This window comes from Squalius cephalus, assembly GCF_949319135.1.
Source record: "Squalius cephalus genome assembly, chromosome: 10".
NCBI classification, from domain to species: domain Eukaryota; kingdom Metazoa; phylum Chordata; class Actinopteri; order Cypriniformes; family Leuciscidae; genus Squalius; species Squalius cephalus.
In genome coordinates this window covers 10557918-10580663 of record NC_137131.1, presented here as the reverse complement: position 1 = coordinate 10580663, position 22746 = coordinate 10557918, and the positions used below count along the sequence as shown (strand labels likewise).

At 39.4% G+C, this 22746-nt stretch overlaps 2 protein-coding genes across 5 annotated transcripts in view; both read right to left on the bottom strand.

Annotated features, from left to right (window-relative positions):
* The window catches only part of col7a1 (collagen, type VII, alpha 1), a 67537-nt gene extending 65065 nt beyond the window's left edge, over window positions 1-2472 (bottom strand). Inside the window, exon 1 of the mRNA XM_079884543.1 lies at window positions 2397-2472. The gene's annotated coding sequence lies outside the window, so the exon portion shown is untranslated. The remainder of the gene's footprint in view (window positions 1-2396) is intronic.
* Window positions 2473-6971: 4499 nt separating this feature from the next.
* The window catches only part of ttll3 (tubulin tyrosine ligase-like family, member 3), a 36812-nt gene continuing 21037 nt past the window's right edge, over window positions 6972-22746 (bottom strand). The window contains exons 3-15 of one of the 4 annotated variants that reach the window (XM_079884573.1): window positions 21161-21412; window positions 20704-20777; window positions 19826-19929; window positions 19521-19686; window positions 18246-18289; window positions 18011-18139; window positions 17789-17903; window positions 17414-17524; window positions 17154-17346; window positions 16377-16525; window positions 16066-16303; window positions 9219-9654; window positions 6972-8818 (exon numbers count right to left, since the gene is read on the bottom strand). In XM_079884573.1, coding sequence (XP_079740699.1) covers window positions 8237-8818; window positions 9219-9654; window positions 16066-16303; window positions 16377-16525; window positions 17154-17346; window positions 17414-17524; window positions 17789-17903; window positions 18011-18139; window positions 18246-18289; window positions 19521-19686; window positions 19826-19929; window positions 20704-20722 — 2286 coding nt within the window. In that variant the 5' untranslated portion in view covers window positions 20723-20777; window positions 21161-21412 and the 3' untranslated portion in view covers window positions 6972-8236. The remainder of the gene's footprint in view (window positions 8819-9218; window positions 9655-16065; window positions 16304-16376; window positions 16526-17153; window positions 17347-17413; window positions 17525-17788; window positions 17904-18010; window positions 18140-18245; window positions 18290-19520; window positions 19687-19825; window positions 19930-20703; window positions 20778-21160; window positions 21413-22746) is intronic. The other 3 variants (XM_079884576.1, XM_079884574.1, XM_079884575.1) reach the window with 3 other exon arrangements.

Here is a 22746-nt window from a genome sequence, read left to right as displayed (position 1 = left end):
ACACAGGACAAACTGACCCCCTATAAGAGTATCTAGACATACACAAGGCATTTCTATTCACATGCTTCACTATGTATGTGTTACAGTCTAATCAGGAGAGAAGCTATGGAGACTGACGCACAGATATTATTGGTTATATGTGCCCCAAATGTTGTTCACACACATGCGACAAAACGTGCTGACAAAAAAGTTTTCTACTATTTACTGAAGTAGTGTATTGACATCAAAAGAACTGAGAAAGTGAATGGCAAACACAGGGACTAAAACCCTAAAACACTTTAAGGTGCCGATTTATAATTGTTCTTGATATGATTATTTAAGTCTTGGCTCTGTCTTAAGAAAATCTTTAGCGAAGGACTACTGAGCATTTCAGCTGTTCTCAGTAATGACATGCATTCTCTTTTATACAAGAAAAAAGCCCACACACTAACATTCACAGACTGTCACTATAATCACTCAACATGAGCAGCCCAGTGTTGCCAATTTTGTGACTTTTCAGACCCCTTTAGTGACTTTTTTCAAAAAAGCAATTAGCGATTGCTGATTAACATGTAGTTAGTCACTATGTCATGCTCGTTCCATTGTCTGACAGAAAATATGTAAATGGGAACAGCTTTTATAAGACATTCAGCTATATTAAAATGACAGTATCTGAGCACAGATTAGGAGAGCATAAACTGCCGACAGTTGGTGCATTACGTCATCTAGTGAAATTTAGCGACTTTCTTAGTAGGCTTTTGCTACTTTCCATTAAAAATAGTTGGCAACACTTGAGCAGCCCCTCGGCCATGCAAGCATGCTTAGCAGGTGTCCACAGTAACCTAGACACCCCAGCCCTGCCTACTGAGTGTGAGATATCCAAAGTGACGAATCACACAAGTTCAACTGAGGTCATGCCCCGCCCCTTTCCCTGAACAGGCAATTTGGAAATGTTGTGATGCTGATGTGGAGATCTCTCTTTTTCAATTTCATCAAAACATCAGCTCATCATTTTCTAATTTCCCCACAGCAGTTCTCCATATAAACGGCAACATGTGCACATGTGGTCTACTCATGAACCATATTTGTGTTGTGAGTTCTTTTATCTCGTCTCTGATCTGTGCTCTCTACTGCCATTTTTAGTTCCTTATGTCCTGTATGATTTAACTAACATAAAAAATGTGAATTAGCCTACATTATAATGTTGTAACACAGGAGCCAAGGACACCTCAAGCAGTATCATACAAATAAAACATCTAATTATGCAGTGATGATGTGTTTTAACACATCTAATGAGAACTATATGAATAAATCTGAGGCATTTGAAGCACATCTGTTCTGTCAAATAATAAGAATCGAGCTATTCCGTGTGACCACAAGCTTGTATCGTGCCAGTAATCAGTCATGTTCATTAGAACGGCATTATCGTGCATGATAGTCCTTACAATTTTTCACCTTTAAGCTGTGTTCGCTCTAAATTGTAAAACAAGGTTGACATTCCACAGCTCTCATAAATCATTAGCCTATTGCTTCAAACTCAAGAGTCACCACTCTATCATGACGCTTCTCTCTTCCCAAGCCTAAAGCGCTTTATCATTGACCCTATGAACTCTGTCACTGACCTCAGGGTGTTACAGCACACTATAAAGGATCTCAAAGTTTTGAATTGCTGACCCCAAAGAGTTCTATCACTGATTTGACTGCAGAATCACTGACCCATAGTTTTCAACCTTTTGGACGCCAACCTTTTTGTCCTCAACAATAATCATAGGCCCCATGACTTTTTCAGTGTTTTATTTACTAAATAAAGATTAAGGAAAAATATATATTTTTTTATATTTTTTTACTCAAATTTGTGCCTGATCAAAGATTTTAGAGCTTGGCATAAATAGAAAAGTGTATTGTCATTATAAATATTTTCATGGAGATTTAAGATTGTATTATGCACTTATTAAACATGCTTATTTTAATGATTGTTTTGTCTTATTTTAAATTATTTTAAGTCATTTTGACGCCATCTCTTTTCAAGATCTCCTTTATGCTTTTGGACAAAGGTGGAAAACGGAGGTTTGAAAGCTGAGAATTAGTGCCCTAGAGCGTCTATCACTGACCTAACCTTATAGTGTGCAGTATAAATGACAGGTCGAAATAACTTTTCCTGAAGCATCCAATGGAGGTCAAAAGGTTGAGAATTACTGGCCTAGAGTAGAGCGTCTATCACTGACCTTTTAGTGCGCTGTATAACTGACAGCGCGAAATAACTTGTCCAGAATCATCCAGTCTCTGACAGCGCTCTATAACTGATCCTAAATCAGCTCCCTAATACATCGTTATATTGCTGACTACTACTACTAGAGCGTTCCATCACTGACCCCAGAGCGCTCTATTCAAAGGAAACATTCGCATAGCCTACTTACCGCTCAAAACTGGTCAACGACGTTGTCCTAGTCACACATGATCTGACAAATTCCCTTCAATGAGCCTGTATTTGAACGGAGATGACTCGAAAAGAGTTTAGTTTTATCAACCTGCTCCTGTGTGATAAGTGAGCATTTGCCAAACTCCCAGCGGACCTCCCCTCCTCAAAACGGTGAAGCCTGCAAAAATCCTCTCATTGACTACGAGCAGAGAAATAAAGTCATATTTCCTTGGTTGTGCGTTTTGCTCTGCTGCGGTGAAAGCACTGTAGTCCAGACTTGTTCAGATGCCTGAAGCTAACTAAATCCATCCCTACATTCACTCTTTTCACAGGATCGTCTTTCAGAACTCTGCGCGAGCTGCCCGCCTTCTCACATTACAGCCAATCAAATCGTGTGCCAGCTGTGCTCGTGCGTTCTACTCTCGTGCCTGTACCTGCACAGGTAAATTGTTCATAATTAAATGTTGTTTTTTTTCCAGGGCATCACAGCGTCTGATAAAAATAGAATAAACGGGAGACAATTATTATTTTTGTCTTTATTTTTTACCATATTAAAAGTCGTTCCAGTTATTTCCCACTCTTTTAAAGACAAAATTGAGCAAATATGATTTGACAATGTTCGCATGAATCATTCTAATTTTATGAAGTAGAGATTCGTGAACTGAGCAAAGTTTTAAATTAAGATAGCAGGTCCAGGGTAAAAAGTTTACAGGATCACGTTGAGGCAAAGAGATTGTCAAATTTAGGCAAAAAAAAAAAAAAAAAAAAAAAAAAAACAGTGTTACATTTAGGCAAATGTATAACCACGTTGCTTATATATTGGTTATAGGTTTACAGTAAATATACTCTCTCTATCTTTCTTTCTTTTTTTCCTGATCCCCTCTCTCTCTCTCTCACACACACTCTCTCTCTCTCTCTCTCTCTCTCTCTCTCTCTCTCTCTCTCTCTCTCTCTCTCTCTCTCTCTCTCACACACACACACACACACACACACACACACACACACTTGTGGCACACCCAAGCATCTGTCCATACTCATCTGGAATCCAAGCCTATAGGGCATCTGTTATTTTTAAGACATAATCTTGAGTTGCACTAGTTTTTTTTATGAACATTAATTTTAAAAAAATGGAGGTGTTCATACTTTTTGGTTTATTTTGGGAATTTTTGCGCTAAACAAAAGCAAAGAAGTATATTGTCATCACAGATTTTCTCTAAGGGCAGGTTAAGACTTGCACTGGAAACAAAGCTGTGGACAATGGGTGACAATGTGGTGGTATTCAAAACAATTATGTACTTTAAATTAAGCAGTTGCTTATGTTACACCGTTTTGGGACTTAAAAAGGGGTTGTAGTACAATGTTGTCTGATCTTGAATGAACAATATGCAAAACTGATTTATTATTGCTTTAATAAATTGAAATACAGCACATTGCAATACAGAAATTACATCAAAGCATTAACATTGTATAACCGAAGCTTAATAATAATAATAATCGATTGTTATTATCAAGAAAAAAATATAAAAAAGAAAATAAATTAATAACAAAAATAATGATAGTTATTATTAATAATTACATTTTTTTTTCATAAACTTCTGAAAGCCTGGCAGATTCATGCACATTAGAGTTTAATGTATTCTCATTAAAAATGTATGCAATGAATATTAGCCAAGTCATGCATGGACTCTTTACTCTAAAAAATGCTGGGTTGTTTCAGCCCAACTTTGGGTCAAATATGGACAAACCCCGCTTTGGGTTAAATTTTTAAATTACATTTTTAACCCAACATTTGGGTTTGTCCATATTTGACCCAAAATTGGGCTAAAACAACCCAGCATTTTATCAGAAATGAAAAGTGGATTCAGGATGTCGCTCTACTACACACACACACATTCCATACTAAGGACAGGAATGGGGAACAGGCTTATTCAGTGTGAGCTGAGATGCTGAAAGATGAGAAGGTGAGTTACAGCATCCCTCTGTACAGTTTAGTTTAGCAGATGAAGGTGAGTAGCATGTCTTCAACATGTTTTACCTGCTTAAACAGCACACTAACAGGTACACATGAGCCTCCATACACCTGGTAGTGCATTAAGGTCAATGTTTTCTTGGTCGTTTGCCATGGGGCTGTGAGTATTTGAGGTTTACTGTCTGAACTTTTTCTTAGGCTACTGTCTTACTAATTTAAAACACTGAGAAGATGGGATTCTTAGGAGAGATGCAGTTCATCAATAGTTGTATTGAGATCAAACATGGTGGACTGCACAAGTTGCAAAAGTTTAACATGAATTTTTGAGCTTGCAGTTTTGAATACTCCTGCTCAGTTGTCCACTAAAATCCAAGGAAGCTTGAGGTCTTGTCATCTGTACATCATATGTACTACAGACAGACCATATTTATGCCTCTGATGTAATGCAAAACTCTTTTCCCTCCTCATAGGGCCTCTGTAATCACAACAAAGATCCGGCACATCTTGTCTGTAGATCTTGTGTTCTAATTAAACTCAGGAATGAGAAAATTTTAGTTGAACTGCATCTTTAAATAACTGACTGATCGAATGAAATACAGTAGTAGAGAAATATAAAATGTGCAGGTGCACACATGCAGGTTCACACGCAGCTCACACATGCAACACATATTACACACATGTGCCTTCACATTTTGTGATGTGGTTACAGGGCAGATGGTTGAAATGACGGAGAGCTGATAAATCACTGAGCGTTCCTGTAACTCAGAAGAGATGATGCCAGAGAAACGCTGCCTTTAAATTACTTTACACTGACAAGGTTAATTGTTTTTACGTTTAATTGCCATGCAATCTTGAATACACAATGCACTTACTCTGAAACACATGGAAAAAGAAACAGCCTTGACCCAAACTTTCCTAAACTCACCTTAACCTTTCTCTCATTTTTTCACACTGATAAATAAACATAATACCTATAAAAAATAATAAAATAAAACAATATATAATACATAAAATAAAAAAATATAATAAAATGATGTTAAAAATGAACACTTCTGCCCTGCTAATATACTGCTCATTTATACTTGTCAAGATGTCGTTTTCCCTCCGGGTATATGGTGTGCAGAGTGTGTCAGAGGCTTAAGATGTTATGTTAGAGTCTTGTGCTTTCTTTTACACTTAAACCCACTGCTCCCAGCTATCTGTCTCTCTATCCTCCCATTTAGTTAACAGCTCAATGGGTCACCGGCCTGCATTCCAGCCTTTTTATACTTATCATGCAGTACTTCCAAAGATCTTCTGTTAAATCAACATGGAAGACATTCAAGAATCTCTCCGATGCAAAGAGATGACATTTGCTGATTGCTTGGATTATCAATCAATCACCACAGCGCCGATGGTCTTGGCTCCGTTTAGAAATTGAGAAACCTTCTAGAAGTGTTAAAAAAAAGTACATACAAGCCTCCTTTTTTGGCTCTCTAATTACTTGTCAAAATTGACACTTAAATGTACGTACAAGGCTTACTGAAACATAAATCATACCTTTCTCTTCTCTATAAATATATATGTACTGTATACACAATTCAGATGATGTATATGAACAAGAAAATTCAAATACTTCAGGTAAATAAAAGATTTAGCAAGTTTTTCCACTTGTTTAAACATATGGGCCTGAGTGAGGAACATATGTATGACGTAACTACGGTTTATTATAGTCAGGGTTGGTGGTGCGTATTAGTTGTGCCTCTGTGGTTACATGGAGTTCACAGATGCCCAACATGTGTGTGTGTGACAGAGAGAATGGTGTGTGTGAGAGGGGGTGAGAGATGTTTGCTTGATTTGCTACCACATTCTGTCATTTTTTCTTTTGTGGTTTGATGAATGTAAGAATCTGTCAGACATCTATATATTTAAGTAATATTCCATGCTTATTAAGGTATGTATTTTACCCACATATGGCCACATGGATAGTAAACCATCACCGTGGTAGTATACTGTAGATATGATAAAGTGATAAAAAAGGAAAACAAGCTTCTTTTAATTTAGCTGTGTGAAAGCTTGGTGGACAATGGGAACTTTGTTCACAATTACTAAACTTCCCTTATATGTAAGTATTTTAGATTTGAACTACATCCTGTTCCAAATCAGACAGACATCCCTTTGAAGATTTGAAAACAGAAAATTACTTGAGATCTGCTGGAAGGCAAAAGGGAGTAAAAAAAGCAATTCCTGACAACAATAATTTTTTACAGTGTCTGCTAATGCGTGTGCATATAAAGTGAGTGTTTGTTGATAGTAAAGCGATCAGCATGACTCGATTTGCTTTTGTTTGTATATGTGACTGAGTGCAATGTCTCTGAATTACAGTCTAAAGCAAAACATTCAGAAAATGTCCTGATATGAATGTGGCATTGTGTAAAAACAATAAAATATAATAGATAAAAAAATGCAAAGTTTTTGAATTACAGTTCAATGTAAACATTCTAAAAATGTCTTTATTAATGGGTAAAAATAATAAAATAAAAATGATATAATACATATGTAGAGTAAGAAAAGAGACAGGTGAAAGCATAAGTCCTAAAAAAAAACAAAAAAAAACAAAACAATAATATTTCAGTGATTTTAGTTCAAGTGCTTTTTATTGCAGGTTCATCAGAATGTCGTTTATGAAGAAAGGACCCAAAACCCCATTCCTTTTGTTTACATGCAAAACTGTATTAATTGCATATTGTAACAAACATATCCATGATGGTAGATTTAGCATGCAATTGATATGATACTACTTAATTTAAGATAAGCACTGTGAAACAAATGAGGAAGATAAAAAGAATTGTGGTGAGTTTGGTTAAAGGCATGAGTTATACTCCATCTAGTGGTGAGTTTGGTTAAAAACATGAGTTATATAAAACATTGGTAGCACTTTATTTTATAGTCCTGTTCCCCATTTAAATACTATGTAGTTATTATAGAAAATACAATAACTGGGTAATAACTAGGCACTAACCCTGAACCTACCCTTAAACCCATGTAGTTACCTTATAATACCCAGTACTTTCTTAGGTAGGTACACTGCAAGTACTCGTAAGTGCACATACTGTAAAATAAAGTGCAAAACATTTACTTAGTTTTCTTCAAATTGCATGAATTTGAAAAAAGTTACAGTTTGAGAATGTCACTAGTGTTTCAAATAAGTAACATTGTCAATGATCAGCTCAAATGGAAACATTCTGACATCTAGAATACAAAATTCAGCACCATAACTTAATACTACAGTCAGTACATCACAGTTAGATGACCATGTTAATAATCATCAATAATAGCACCATTGAAAAGTTTCCCATATCAATATAATACAGAGTAAGGCACTCCATAATAGTACTACTGTATATCTCACATTGAATTTAATTCATTATGTTAAAAATGTGTCTTTAACCCATAAAAAATCTGTGAAAATCCTTAAAGCTTTTGTATGGTTTCAGGATTTGAAGTAGAGAGCACAGGTCAAATGTGCTTTGTGGTGCTTTTTGAACCATTATATGGAAGAGACCAGACCAGTCAACTTTCTGCATAAGATCTCCTTATGTCTTCCACATTAAGAATATTCAGGTTTGGAAACGCATGAGAGAAAATGATGACAGATTATTATTATTTTTTTAAAGAATGTGCACTTAATTACTAAAAAAGTAACGGAGAGCTCTTGCTCAACTAATATGCAGTTCTCTTTTATTTCTGACAGCAGATTGATGAGGTATATGGGTTTTGAATCCAGTGTATTTAAAGATAAACTCACAATGCAAACGTATTCATTGCATTTAAGTCATATTAACTCACAAGAATCTGTTTGTATGAAATCCTGTTCTCCAAAAGGTTCCTCAGGATGACTTTGGCCCTTCTCTCTTTGTAAAAGTGTCAGTGGTCCGTCTATGGTTTAGTGAAAGTTGCTGTTGCATGGGTAAGGCTGTATAAGATATATTGACTGTGTCCATGTTGTGTTTGTAGCGAAAGGAGGTGATAGTTTGTGTAGGTCGTATGCTTATCACGTCCAGTGAGGGGGTCAGACGGTAAAGAGATGGAAGGTTACAACGTGGATGGGCTAGGGTGTCTGAGAGCTTTTGTGGAAGAAGTTCAGATGGGTTGGGAAGAACACAACAGTTTGAAGGTAAGACTAGTCTGTGGGGACGTTTCCTCAGTTTAGGGTGAAAGTTTAAAGATTGCTCCGGTGTGACTTTACGGTAGGAGAGTGTAGGCCAGGCCTTTTTTACCCCCTGTGACTGATTCTCCTTGCTAGAAGTGCAATGGCTGCTTTTGAGTGAAGGCTTGTGACTGGTGGATTTTGATAGCGGCTCAGGGAGAGACTGAATGAGAGGTTTGTAAATAGAGGCACGGGGACGTCTGATTGAAGTCCCCTCTACAAGAAGATTCACTCCCACATACTGAGGAACTTCTACTGCTGCCTGAAAACACAAGAAAACAATAAAATAAAAATAAAGTTAGTTATTAGGACCCAAAAAACTATTCGATTTTCGGTGACATTTTCAGGACAATTGACTACTGTCAATCAAATCAACATATTAGAAGGATCACGTGACACTGAAGACTGGAGTAATGATGCTGAAAATTCAGCTTTGCTGTCACAGGAATAAATTACATTTTAAAATAAATAAATAAAAACACAATTTTATCGTAAAAAAACACTTCACAATATTACTGTACTGTATTTTTTATCAAATAAATGCAGCCTTGGTACTTATTTCAAAAACATTAAAAAATCTTACCACCCTACACTTTTGATCAGTAGTATATATGTTTTCTTGTTTTCATTTGGTTTGGTGATCAAGAAATATCTGTGTGTACCTGTTTGTATATGAGCTGGAAGCCTCCAGTGTGAGTGTTGCGGTCACAGCGTCGATCCAGCACCACCCGCAAAGTGTCTTCCTGTACAGCGGGGCAGAGTCGAGCTGTGACTCTTGTGGAGGGTTCCATGGTGGGGCTGGCATTGATCTCCAACAGCCAAGGTCGCAAATCATTTCCCAGCATAAAGTCAGCTCCATAAAGCTCAAAACTGGCTTTGCGAGGTTCCACAGTGTCCTGTGCAGTCAAGAGAGTTTGAATAACAGCCTTCTGCATACCTGGAACCACCACCCCTTCCCACAGACCACCACGGCCTGAAGCAGCCAACCAGGAGCGGAACTGCGAACACGACCACATGCACTCGGCGGGTAGAGAAGGATTGCGATCTGGGCTTGGCTGAAAATGCTTCTGAATGGAGTTGTTGCAAAGATGTACAGAGCTGAGGGTGTTAAAGTACAGGGGGGAAAACGTTTAGTTGAAGCCTAGAAAGACAGTTGAGGGGCTAATAAAAAAATCCATCTTAAAGGAATATAGTAGGGAGGTTAAGTGACTTTTGACTTCAAGTCATGATGCAAAGGTCCCCTTTGGTATGGAAGTACCTTAGGGCCATAGAAATAAATTTATCCTAAGACACACGTGAGATCACATTTTGTATCTTATATACGCACATTTTTTAAAAATGGCCGCCGACCATACTTGAGAGGCCCATATCTTTGCTTCTGTTATAGCTATAATGACAAATTTGGTATCAACGTGTACATTTTTGGGGTCAAGGAGTCCAATAAAATAGGTTCCAAGACTAAAAAACAATAATGTTGTCCTTACCATGACAATTGGAGGTGAAGTATGCAATTTTTTATTAAAAAACACATGCCAAACACACAGTGTTTCGGCGCCAGAGGTTTTTTCCTAAAATGCTCGATTTTGACATCTTAATTTCAAAAGGCTATATCTTAAAAGTGATAAAAGATAGAGACTTTCTGTAAATTAGAGAAATATTAAGGATGACCCAAAGTTTATGTAGGGATTACATTTTCCCATCTAATTTGCATATTATGACGTCATTATGGTGGCGGCCATCTTGGATTATAGAATTTTCATGAAAAGTCACGTTTAAATGATAAAATGATCAAATGCAGCACTTCTTTCCCCCCAAAATGTCCCTCACCTTCTGTATGCTATATTGCACAATACTGAATGCTCAGGTAAATAGTAAGTAGTAAACAAACTGTGTAAATCATTACTAATAAGTGGTAGAAACAAACCGAATGCAAGTAGCGGTTGGCCTTTTGCTGTAGAGATTTTCTATTTACTACATATAGTAAATCATCCTCATTGGCCAAGTACTCAAAAGCCGGCATTCCCATCAGCTTGTGATAGACTATGCATAATAGCCCCTCTGCCCCGTGTCACACCGTCTCTGCTCCTGCTGCGAGCAGCGCGGCCAAATCTGCCTCGCGCGCACGCCGAGTGTGCACAGCTCGGACTACTGTCATTGTCATTGCGACTCCCCACCCTGCCTCCATGTTGCCCCCTAACTGTCCTATGAATACTTTGACCTCGTCTAACATACCCAGTGGCATTAGACAAACAAAGTCTCCACCACAATACTGTCGCCGCGATTGTGGAGAGGCACACACGGTAAAAATATCCCGCCTCGTTCCCCACAACACTAACACGCCTGCTAACTTCGCGATGAACACTCCGACCCCGAGAAACATTGTTCCCACCACTGACATTGGGTAAAGGACCATCTAAATTGGGCAAAGGATTCACCGTTTGTGCTTGGTGTAGGGCTATACTTTCACTTTCAGAATCAGGCAGATATTCCCCTTCAGAATCAGGGTCCACGAATAGAAGACCCAACACTTCATTGCGGGTAAGCTTTATTGATGCCATTAGATAATAATAATAATAATAATAATAATAATCTAATGCAAATACTCGCTGACGTTGACAATATTGCTCTGATAAAATGGCTCACTCGCACACTAGCTCCGCTTTTGTTCGCACTGATTCAATGCACTCTAGCTCGAAGATTTTGTATAGAAGCATGACGTTTTTTTGAGTCGGGGATGAAGTATGACATGTCTGCCATCTAATGGAGGGTAGGTTGAACGAAATTTGACACCCTATTTGACAAAATCGGCCGTTTTATTCAGTGGACTGCCTGAGGTGGGACCACGACACCAATCTGCTCCTAGTGACTGATCACTGAATTCGCTATATCTATGCTAAATGTTTTCAAGTAGTCATATGACACACATTCCTCTTTTATGCATGGCCTCCACCAGATATCTACTACCACTTTGCTGGTGTAGTTTCATTGCCAGATATAGCGAAGCTGGTGTTTCCCTCTCTCTTATGTGACGAGGAACACTGCCATGTTTCTTGGATCTGCATCTTACAGAGTTGAAAATTATTTGCTGCCCAATGGATGTTGCAGCCTGGAACTTCTCAGGTCCAGGAGGTGGCTGATCAATACCTGATCCATCAAGAAGCATGTGTAAGAACGATCTCAGCATGGGAGGGATAGAATCAGCTTCACAGGAAGTTGAGAAGGCACCTGTAAAAGCATGCTTCATGGGGAGATACTCTTGCCGGAGGATTTTGGCTGCTTTGAAGATGATGGAGACATCGGTAGAAGTGTTGTTTTTCATGTTAGCAACAGCTTTGCTCAGGTCATCATCAAATACAACGGACCAGACACGATTTATTTGTACTGATCTGATGTCAGGAATCAGGCGTTCAATATCCTTCCGAAGGCGTGTGGTGTTGCATTTGATGTTTGGAAATCCAAGATCAGCAATGCGCTCGTCATAGAGGGCTGTCAAGTCAGACATTGCCAGTGATTCCCCTGAGCAACGATAGTCCTCGATGTATTCGAGCAACTCATTGAGAACATGTGCTCTGATGACCTGAGTTGCATTACTTTCAGTTGAGTCACATCCAACAGTTTCTGCTTTTCTATAGAGCCTAGTCAGGCATGCACGATGATAAACAGCATTAATAGCAACCATGTCACCAGCAGCTAGTTCAGCCAATAGATGCCTGTCACCCACCACCTGAGCACATTCTTTCACTTTTCTATCCAAGCCAAGGGTGGCAGCCCTCCTCAGTTCCTTTTTTTTGCCCACTTCACCACAGAAGAGACACAGTTTATCAAATGGTTCACATGATGATGTTGAGGGTCTGGGTAAAGCGAGTGTGGTGGACTTGTCACTCATGCGCCATGTTTTTACTGGACTCACAGACTCTTCATGCTTTTTTCTTTTTCTTGCTCTCTCAACTTTTTGTTTATCAATCGCATTTCTGCAGCTTTTGTGCCACACCATAGGATTTTGAATCATCAGCTGAACTACATCCTGACTACCACCACTAATGTCCACTATAAACTCAGGCAGATCCCCTAATGCCTTCAGCTCCTGGATGTTATCTAAAGCTTCTTTGTAACATGATTGCAATCTTTCAGGATTGTTTCTCAGTTTTAATGATGAAGAGGGATCTATCCATCCATCCATCTTCTTCCGCTTATCCGGGGCCGGGTCGCGGGGGCAGCAGTCTAAGCAGAGATGCCCAGACTTCCCTCTCCCTAGACACTTCCTCCAGCTCTTCCGGGGGGACACCGAGGCGTTCCCAGGCCAGCCGGGAGACATAGTGTCTCCATAGTCTGTCCTAGGTCTTCCCGGGAAGGCGTCCAGGAGGCATCCAGAACTGACCGCAAATTACTGCAAAAGCTGCACCGATCCGTCTGTCAATCTCCCGTTCCATCCTTCCCTCACTCGTGAACAAAACCCCAAGATACTTAAACTCCTCCACTTGAGGCAGGAACTCTCCACCAACCTTAAGTGGGCAAGCCACCCTTTTCCGGCCTCGGATTTGGAGGTGTTGATTCTCATCCCAGCCGCTTCACACTCGGCTGCAAACCGTCCCAGTGCATGCTGAAGGTCCTGGTTTGATGAGGCCAACACGACAACATCATCTGCAAAGAGCAGAGACGAAATCGTGTTGTCACCAAACCTGACACCCTCCGGCCCCTGGCTGCGCCTAGAAATTCTGTCCATAAAAATTATGAACAGAACCGGCGACAAAGGGCAGCCCTGCCGGAGTCCAACATGCACTGGGAGTCCCGCAAGCCAACCAGGCCCGATAGGACTCCTTCTTCAGCTTGACGGCATCCCTTACTTCCGGTGTCCACCACCGGGTTCGGGGATTGCCGCCTCGACAGGCACCGGAGACCTTACGGCCACAGCTCCGAGCGGCCGCTTCGACAATGGAGGTGGAGAACATGGTCCACTCGGACTCAATATCTCCAGCCTCCCTCGGGATCCGGTCGAAGCTCCACCGGGGGTGGGAGTTGAAGATCTCTCTGACAGGAGACTCTGTCAAACGTTCCCAGCAGACCCTCACAGTACGCTTGGGTCTGCCGAGTCTGTCCAGCTTCCTCCCCCGCCATCGGATCCAACTCACCACCAGGTGGTGATCAGTTGACAGCTCCACCCCTCTCTTTACCCGAGTGTCCAAGACATACGGCCGCAGGTCAGATGAAACGACCACAAAGTCGATCATCGACCTCCGGCCTAGGGTGTCCTGGTGCCACGTGCACTGATGGACACCCTTATGCTTGAACATGGTGTTCGTTATGGACAAGCTGTAACTAGCACAGAAGTCCAATAACTGAACACCGCTCGGGTTCAGATCAGGGGGGCCGTTCCTCCCAATCACGCCCCTCCAGGTGTCACTGCCACTGCCCACGTGGGCATTGAAGTCCCCCAGTAGAACGACGGAGTCCCCAGTTGGAGCACTTTCCAGCACCCCTCCCAGAGACCCCAAGAAGGCCGGGTACTCTACACTGCCGTTTGGCCCGTAGGCACAAACGACAGTGAGAGACCTATCCCCGACCAGAAGGCGTAGGGAAGCGACCCTCTCGTTCACCGGGGTGAACTCCAACACATGGCGGCTGAGCTGGGGGGCTATAAGCAAACCCACACCAGCCCGCCACCTCTCACCATGGGCAACTCCAGAGTGGTGAAGAGTCCATCCTCTCTCGAGGAGTGCGGTTCCAGAGCCCAAGCCGTGCGTAGAGGTGATCCCGACTATCTCTAGTCGGAACCTCACGCACAATCTCAGGCTCCTTCCCCGCCAGCGAGGTGACGTTCCACGTCCCTAGAGCTAGCTTCCGTGTCCAGAGATCGGGTTGTCGAGGCCCCCACCTTCGACTGCCGCCCGATCCTCTCAGCACTGACCTCTTACGGTCCCTCCTGCAGGTGGTGAGCCCACGGGAAGGCGGCCCCACGTCGCTCCTTCGGGTTGAGCCCGGCCGGACCCCGTGGGGGGAGGCCCGGCCACCAGGCGTTCGCATACGAGCCCCAACCCCGGGCCTGGCTCCAGGGTGGGGCCCCGGCTGCGCCATACCGTGCGACGTCACGGTCCTCGGTTTAAGAGGGATCTAATGTTTTTTCAATCTTTAGGGCGGACTGACATAGGAAGCATAAACTCCAGTCACGGCATTCCATTATGGCTAATCTGAAAAAAGAAATGAAATTGCTTTAACATCATAAGAGAGATAATATGAGCATTAACAAGCATTCGCAAAAGTAAAAAAATATCAAATAATGAAGCTAACTAACTAGCTAGCAACATGTAGGCTATGTGCTTGCTTCAATAAAAATGACGCTAACTAGTCACTAGCTAGTTATGATGAAGCTAACTAGTTACTAGCGACCTAGTTATAATGAAGCTAACTAGTTACTAGCTAGCTAGTTACTAGTTATCTAACATTAAAAGCATTTTTCTATTTAATGAGGAAGTCATACGAACCTCAAAGTGTTAACCTGTCACCTCTGACCTTCAACAGCTGTCACAGCTCCTGGTGCAGATGGGATGTGTTGTTGCAGGAACTGATTTGCTATAGGCTACTCCTGACTGGTCGAAATCTCATGCTACTTAGGACAAATGTAATGTACAGAAGTAGCTGCACTGCTTAAATACAAAATTTAAGTTTTTGAAGGAAAAGATAAGTAAAGTCACTCTGATGACACAATTTTTATGTGAAATGTGCATATTTACCCCCAATTGTCATGGTATGGGGAAAAATTTTGTTTTTTTAAACTTGAAACCAATTTTATTGGATTCCTTGACCCCAAAAATGTACACTTTGACACCAAATTTGTCATTATAGTAATAACAGAAGCAAAGATATGGGCTCTAGAGTATTTTCGGCGCATTGGCGGCCATTTTTAAAAAAAAACCTGTTTATTTCTGATACAAAGTGTGATCTCACTTGTGTCTTAGGATAAATTTATTTGTATGACCCTAAGGTACTTCCATACCAAAGACGACCTTTGCATCATGACTTGAAGTCAAAGGCCTATTTTTTGGGCTTAACCTCCCTACTAATAGTGAAAATGTAAAATTCTGTCATCATTTACTGCATGGACAAAAACATTGGTAGCACTAAAGCTTCCATTTGTTAACGTTAGTTCACAACAGCCGTGGCCAAAAGTATTGGCAGAGACAAATTTTGTGTTTCGCAAAGTTTGCTTCTTGTAGATCATTTTTTCACATGTTTCTATGGTACAATGGAAAACAAGTTTTAAAGGCTTTTATTGGCAAAAACATTCAATGCAGTCAATATTTACATTGCTGACCCTTCTTCTTCATAACCTCTGCAATTCACTCTGGCATGTTGGATATTATATTCTGGGCCAAATCCTGACTGATAGTGACTTATTTAATAGTTGATTTATACATCTTTTTTTGTGTGTGCTTCACAGAAGAAAGTCATACAAGTTTGTAACGATATAGGGGTGTGTAAACGATGACAGAATTTTTGTTTTTGTTTTCTCACCTGTCCAATGTATGAGTGGAGTAAGGTTGGGTAGAAAAACGGAGGTAGCAGTCACGGTAGAACCACACAGTGAGAGGGTTCCAGTCTGTGACCAGGAACCACTGCCTTACATCAAACTTAGTGTCATGCACGAGGAGGGGCCGCTCCAAGTACTTCTGCACCACCCATTTACTGTCCATCATGATGCCGTGGTCTACTAAACTCAACATCTCATCCAGCTTGTTCATGCACATTATACCTAGAACAATAGGTCAAGAGTGAATTAAACAGTTTTGCAATATCCTTTACACCACTGACCTTCACAAAATCACCTCTGCCTCTTGACATGGCCCCAGGTTTAATGATCCAGATGTTGCAGAGTCCATCGGTCTCCATCTGAGGGCAAACTTGACGCATCTGCTCCAGCATGCATTTGCAACGCTCCACATATTCTTCACATCCCTCTATCGTCAGTCCTTCACTGCAAAGGAAAAGAAACATTGCAAGAAAGCTTTCTCTTAACTTACTATTATGCATCCTCACTATTCTACAGATAAACTTAGTGTTAGCGATGGAAATAATACAAGGTTGGAGAAAAAAATTAATCAGTGCCTTTCGAGGAAAAAAAAGGGAAAATAAATCTTAAGCTTATTAGAGATGACAAAATCTTTTTTTATATATCATTTTTACTATTTTATTTATTTCCCTGAGACCCCTAATAATATTAGTAAAGGTTTCTTGCAATTTATTATTATTATTTTTTTGTATTATTACTCACTGGTTGCAGGTTTGATATCAGGTCTAAAAGTTTACCATAGTTTAATTTACCATGATTGGGCAGTCCAAGTTGCTGAACACCGTTGTTGACATGTAAATATGTGTAAATATTCTTTAATTTGTCTAATGTTAGAAAGTTGCATTAGTTTGTAATGCTGTTTATTTTCATAAGGTGATTTACATGATATAATGTTCGGTCTTGAAACTTACAGTATGTTTACTAAGTATGTACATTTAACTCTTTTTAAAAAGATCAAGAACTTTTTCATTCATGATATTACTCTTTTATACAATTGTAGATACTATAAATAATAATAAAAAATTATACTCACTGAATAACTAAGTAATAATTCTTTAGAAACACCTTCCACTGTTGCTCCGAGAGGGTAGGGGTTGTTTCCAAAGTGATGTCTATGTCACAGTGTTCTAAACTGTTCAGATACTCCTGACATACACGCAATGCATTGTCAATTAACGAGGTTCCAACCCTCTGATTGGTGTGCTGTTTACGCCGCTTGCTCAGACCTACAAACGAGAGAAGATGTGTGAATACGTGTGTGAGTTCAAATGTGTGTGTTAGTGTGTGTCATACCATGAGATTTAGCATCATGAACCTTGCCTATTCTCTCCCAGTCTGAATCCCCTCCATACTTCTCCAAAACATACAGCAGTAGACTTGTGCATGCAGTGCGTCTAAAGTCATCTGTAAAGAAAAAAAATTAAAATCTTTATGAGGATCAGGTCTGGCAACGCAAATATTGCAGGTTCAGGGTGTTACAGAGATCATAGATCACAATTGTGCCTGAGAGCAACACTTAACCCCAGTTTACCCCAGGGAGACTGTGCAGTTCATGTGGTGTAAATCACATTGGGGGGAAATAATTATCTGTTAAATGAAAAGAAACCAATATGCAAATAGGGAAAAATACAGCAAGGACACAGTATATTCCAGATTAAGTGTACCAACCAATAAAAGCATGTTTCTCATCCTCCGCCCCCAGTCTGTAGCAGCGTGGGAAGAATGTATCGGGATCTGCTTCATCAAACCACTGCAGATTTCTCAAATTCACACACAAACCAACCTGAAAAAGACATAGTAATGAAACAATCGGTAATGAGTAAGAGAAAGAGTTGTTGCGTAGAGGAATTTTAGTTTGGAAAAGCTTCTTTTGTCAAGTTTACAATGAACCTTGGTTGTAAAAGATCCCGACTTTGCATAATGATTGGTCATCTGATCTTTACGTAAAGACCGGCAGTCGATTGAATCCCTCTTTGTTGTCCAGAAGAAATACGGGGTCTCATTGCGAACCAACCGTGACTAGGGGATAAAAATAAGGATCAGAGACTGTTCACAAATCGCTTTCAAAAACCCAGCTGCTATGGCAACTGTCATTGAAATGGAATTCTACAGTTTCTAAACATACCATTAGGTCGTACAGATCATCCCTCTCTCCCTCCTCTCCTAAGTCTGTATCAAGAAACAGAGAACGTGGTGTGACAGTAGTCAAGGGACTGAAAGAATGATCTGGAATGAGTGGTGTCAAAGTAGCAACTCAAACTATCATATGAAGCTTTAAATTACAGTGGGTCATTGGCTAAACACAGTTATATAGGATGCCCCAAGCCTAAAATTTACAGTATACTTCACACACACACACACACACACACACACACACACACACACACACACACACACACACACACACACACACACACACACACACACACACACACACACACACACACACACATTTACATTAACATTCAAAACATTTTTTTTATTGTTTTGAAAGAAGTCTCTTATGCTAATTAAGACTGCATTTATTTGATCAAAAATATAGTAAAAATTGTAATAATGTCAAATATTATTACAATTGAAATGAACGGTTTTGTACTTTAATTTATTCCTGTGATGGCAAAGCTGAATTTTCAGCATCATTACTCCAGTCTTCAGTGTCACATGATCCTTCAGAAATCATTGTATAATATGCTGATTTGGTGCTCAAGAAACATTTCTTATTATCAATGTTGAAAAATGTTGTGCTGCTTAATATTTTTTGTATAAACCATGATTTATTTTTTGTCTATAAATAGAAAGTTTTATAAGAGAAATATATATTTTTTAATTATAAACCTATAATTAAACCGCCTGATAGTGTCCATGCTAAAAACATCTTACAGACCCCAAACTTGTGAACGATAGTCTACCAAATTATCTATTTGAGGAGGATACCATGACCTTCTGTTGTTTTATATTAATTTAATTATAATTACTTCCAGTGGTGTAAAAAAATATCTATTATCTACCAAATTATCTATTTGAGGAGGATACCATGACCTTCTGTTGTTTTATATTAATTTAATTATAATTACTTCCAGTGGTGTAAAAACAAAAGGTCCCAACTGATTTGCTGATGTGGGCACTAGACAGTGGATATATTAGTAGGTATAGTAGGATATAGCTGTATGTGTGTTCTATTTGATCAATTAAAAAAATACTGTCTTTTTTAATCATTTTTAACTTTAACTCCTGGTATGCCCAACAGAAGCTTTGTCAGATTTACCTAACTTCTGGGGACTATTTTGTCCCTCAAGTAGGCTATAGCTAAACCTGCACACACAGAAACCAATAACCCTTGTCGTGTGTCTAGGGAGTGTGATGGAAAGGATCTCATCTTTGTTCTGTCAGATACTCTCACCATCATCATCACTGCTGTCACCCTCATCTGTGGCTTCAGTTTCAGGATCGTGTCGACGGGGTTGTGGGAAAGAGGGCCGTGGTAGTCGCCGCTCCACCCATCCTCTTGCACGTAGGCCTGCGCGGATTACAGGATATGGGCCTTTCACCGAGAACACTTTCTTTTCCTACAGCAGAATCATCACAGTCGTCAGTGTGTGTTCATTGAAATCTCATTGTCATCATTATTATTAATGATTAAAGATCCTTTGCAGTTATTCGATGCACTACTTCTACAAAGATTCTTTGAGATTTTAGAAGTCTAACCTTTATGGCTTTGTCCACTAGTGTCTTAGCTGTCCTCAGTCTGTCCCCATTAATCAGAGGCTGATTTAGATAATTACAGCGAACTTTTCCCTCCAAGGGTGGCACTGTGACATACACAGAAATGCTTTACAAAATTGCTGCACAAAAAAATAACAGGGTCGATCTAGTGTTTGTAGGTTTGGCTATAGTTGTGTGGGCCAATTTTTCAAAATACCTTCACAAATACACTGAATTCCAACTTGTGACAATATCCAAAGTGGTCCTCATATGAAAGACTCCAAATCCCAAATCACGTTTTGATTTCAATCTAATACAATCTAGTCATCAGGTTTGTGTGAGGTGTAGGGTTTTAAATATCTAATATAAAAACCAATGTGCCTATGAGAATGCCTCACTAATATACACTACCGTTCAAAGGTTTAAGTTTTGTACGATTTTTGAAAGAAGTCTCACCCATGATTAAAAAAAATACAGTAAAAACTATAATATTGTGAAATATTATTCAAATTTAAAATGACTGTTTTCTACTATAAGAGAGCATATATTTTACATTTATAATTTATTCCTGTGATGGCAAAGCTGCCACATGATCCTTCAGGAATGATTCTAATATGCTGATTTGTTCCTCAAGAAATATTTCTTATTGTTATCAATGCTGAAAACAGTTCAGCCGAAACCGATATTCATATTTTTCAGGATTTTAAGAAATTCAAAAGCATTTATTGGAAAGGAAACAATAGTATTTTGTAACATAAATGTATGTATGGTCACTTGTACTATTAATTTAATGTGTGTCTATGTTAGATAACATTATAGTGACATCAAAGGTAGAAAATAGATAAATAAATAAGTGGTGAAAATATGGTAAGTGTGCATACCTTGCATATGTTGGTGCATATTTGAGTTGATTCTCACATCACTCACAAATTGGATCAGTCTTTCCCTTTTTAACCTAGAGGTAAAAGTAAGATGAATTTAATGTCATTGTTCACGCTCTTTCACACACAAATAAGTAACATATTAGTAAGTGACTCAGGGTCGTTATACTCGTGAAAGACGCGCGCACAATGCATCAATAGTTGAACAATGTAATTTGTCACTGCCTGGAAACGGCTACACAGTAGCTCATCATGCTTGGATTCAACACAAAACAATTTTATGCACATTCCTTCCTAAAAAAAAAAGAATCACATCACAATATTTCATTTAAAACTTATTACATCGGTGTGTAGATCAACTTGACATTATAAAACTTAAAACACAACAAAAACACGTGAATCTCAAAAAGGCCCGCTCACGACGAAGTTGATCTTGATATTCCCTGAGCAAACTCACCTGGATTGCTACATTTATTCGCCTCTGGATTTCACACCCGCCAGAAGCCGTCTGTGAAAATCGATAAGGTCACCGGTGCGCCCAGCCAGTTCAGCAGAGCCGCAGAGAAACGCTCAATCAGCACATGCGCACTGCACACATTCCAGCTCAGAGTCCGGCGAGCTGTTTACATCACCCTTAACAACTGTTTCCTGGAAACGGATGACGCCGTGCGGCAAATCCAGTCTGAACACGCAACGCTACTGTTGGAAGCTGAGAAATGTAATATCCAATATTCATTTATCTGGTTAACGAAAGAGGCTTTTAATGAAATATTCAAATAGCACCTCTTTATTGTACTCTGGCTGCATTACTGTAAAGACCAATAGGCTTATGAATATTATGGACATTAGCGCTAAATATGGTATTCAGGCGTGTCAGGGGAGTTAAGCACAGCAGTCTCGTTATATAGTAATGAAATACCCATACTGCACAATAATAACAATTAGGCCGAATGATATTCTGTCTGTTAAAACGGTCATGATCAGTCGCTTTGAAAGGCACTTTAATTATTTATGAAATGTTCCATAAAAGATTGATTGTTAAAGCGTCATGCCATTTGTAATGTCTTTGTGATCTTTTAGCTTGGCCAAAGATAACAGTGATATGCACACCGCCATTTAACATTATGCATGTTTACTGAATGACCAAACTGTTCCATAGACTGCGTGTCTCTAAAATAATAATGTTTTGTATTATGTTTGTTTGTGATTTCTAATAACTTATCCATTTGGAATAAAGGCAGACTATGTCAAACTATCTGTACTCTACTTAGTAGTAGCCACTAGATGGCAATGTACGGTATCTAGCTAAAATAAATGTTAAAGGGATAGTTCACCCAAAACATTTTCATCATAGCCTACTCACCAAGTTGCTCCAAAGCTGTATGAATATCTTTCTTCTGCTGAACACACAAAAAAAGATGTTTTGAAGAATATGGGTGATCAAATAGTTGATGGGCCCAATTGACTTGAAGTTCTAGTATGGAAAAATAATAACATGGAAAACAATGGGGTCCATCAACTGTTTGGTTTCCGACATTCATCGAAATATCTTCTTTTGTGTTCAACAGAAGAAAGAATTTCATACAGCTTTGGAACAACTTGAGGGTGAGTAAATGATGACATAATTTTCATTTTTGAGTTAACTATACCTTTAAGATTTAGGATGAGTCATTTGCTATTTTTTATGGTAAGCAGAGAGCAAAGGATTACTAAATTAAATGAATATATTTATTAAATTAATTATCATTTAAAGAGGCCAAATAAATAACTGTAGGCTATATGTAGAAAATATATTTGTAGTGCAAAAATTACTGAACAAAATGGAATTCCAGTGAGTGCCAAGACACAACACAAAAATCAAACCCGTGTTCAGTTTGAGATAGTTTACTTTGTCACTAAATAATGATGTTTCTCTAAAAACTAGCACAATGTGTCTCAATATACGATGTATCCTACACTTCGCTTGAGTCTGATACTGTCAAGTTTATTTTCGCCCTCATAAATTGTACCTTTGTTAGTACATTCATAAACTATTTCTGGCGC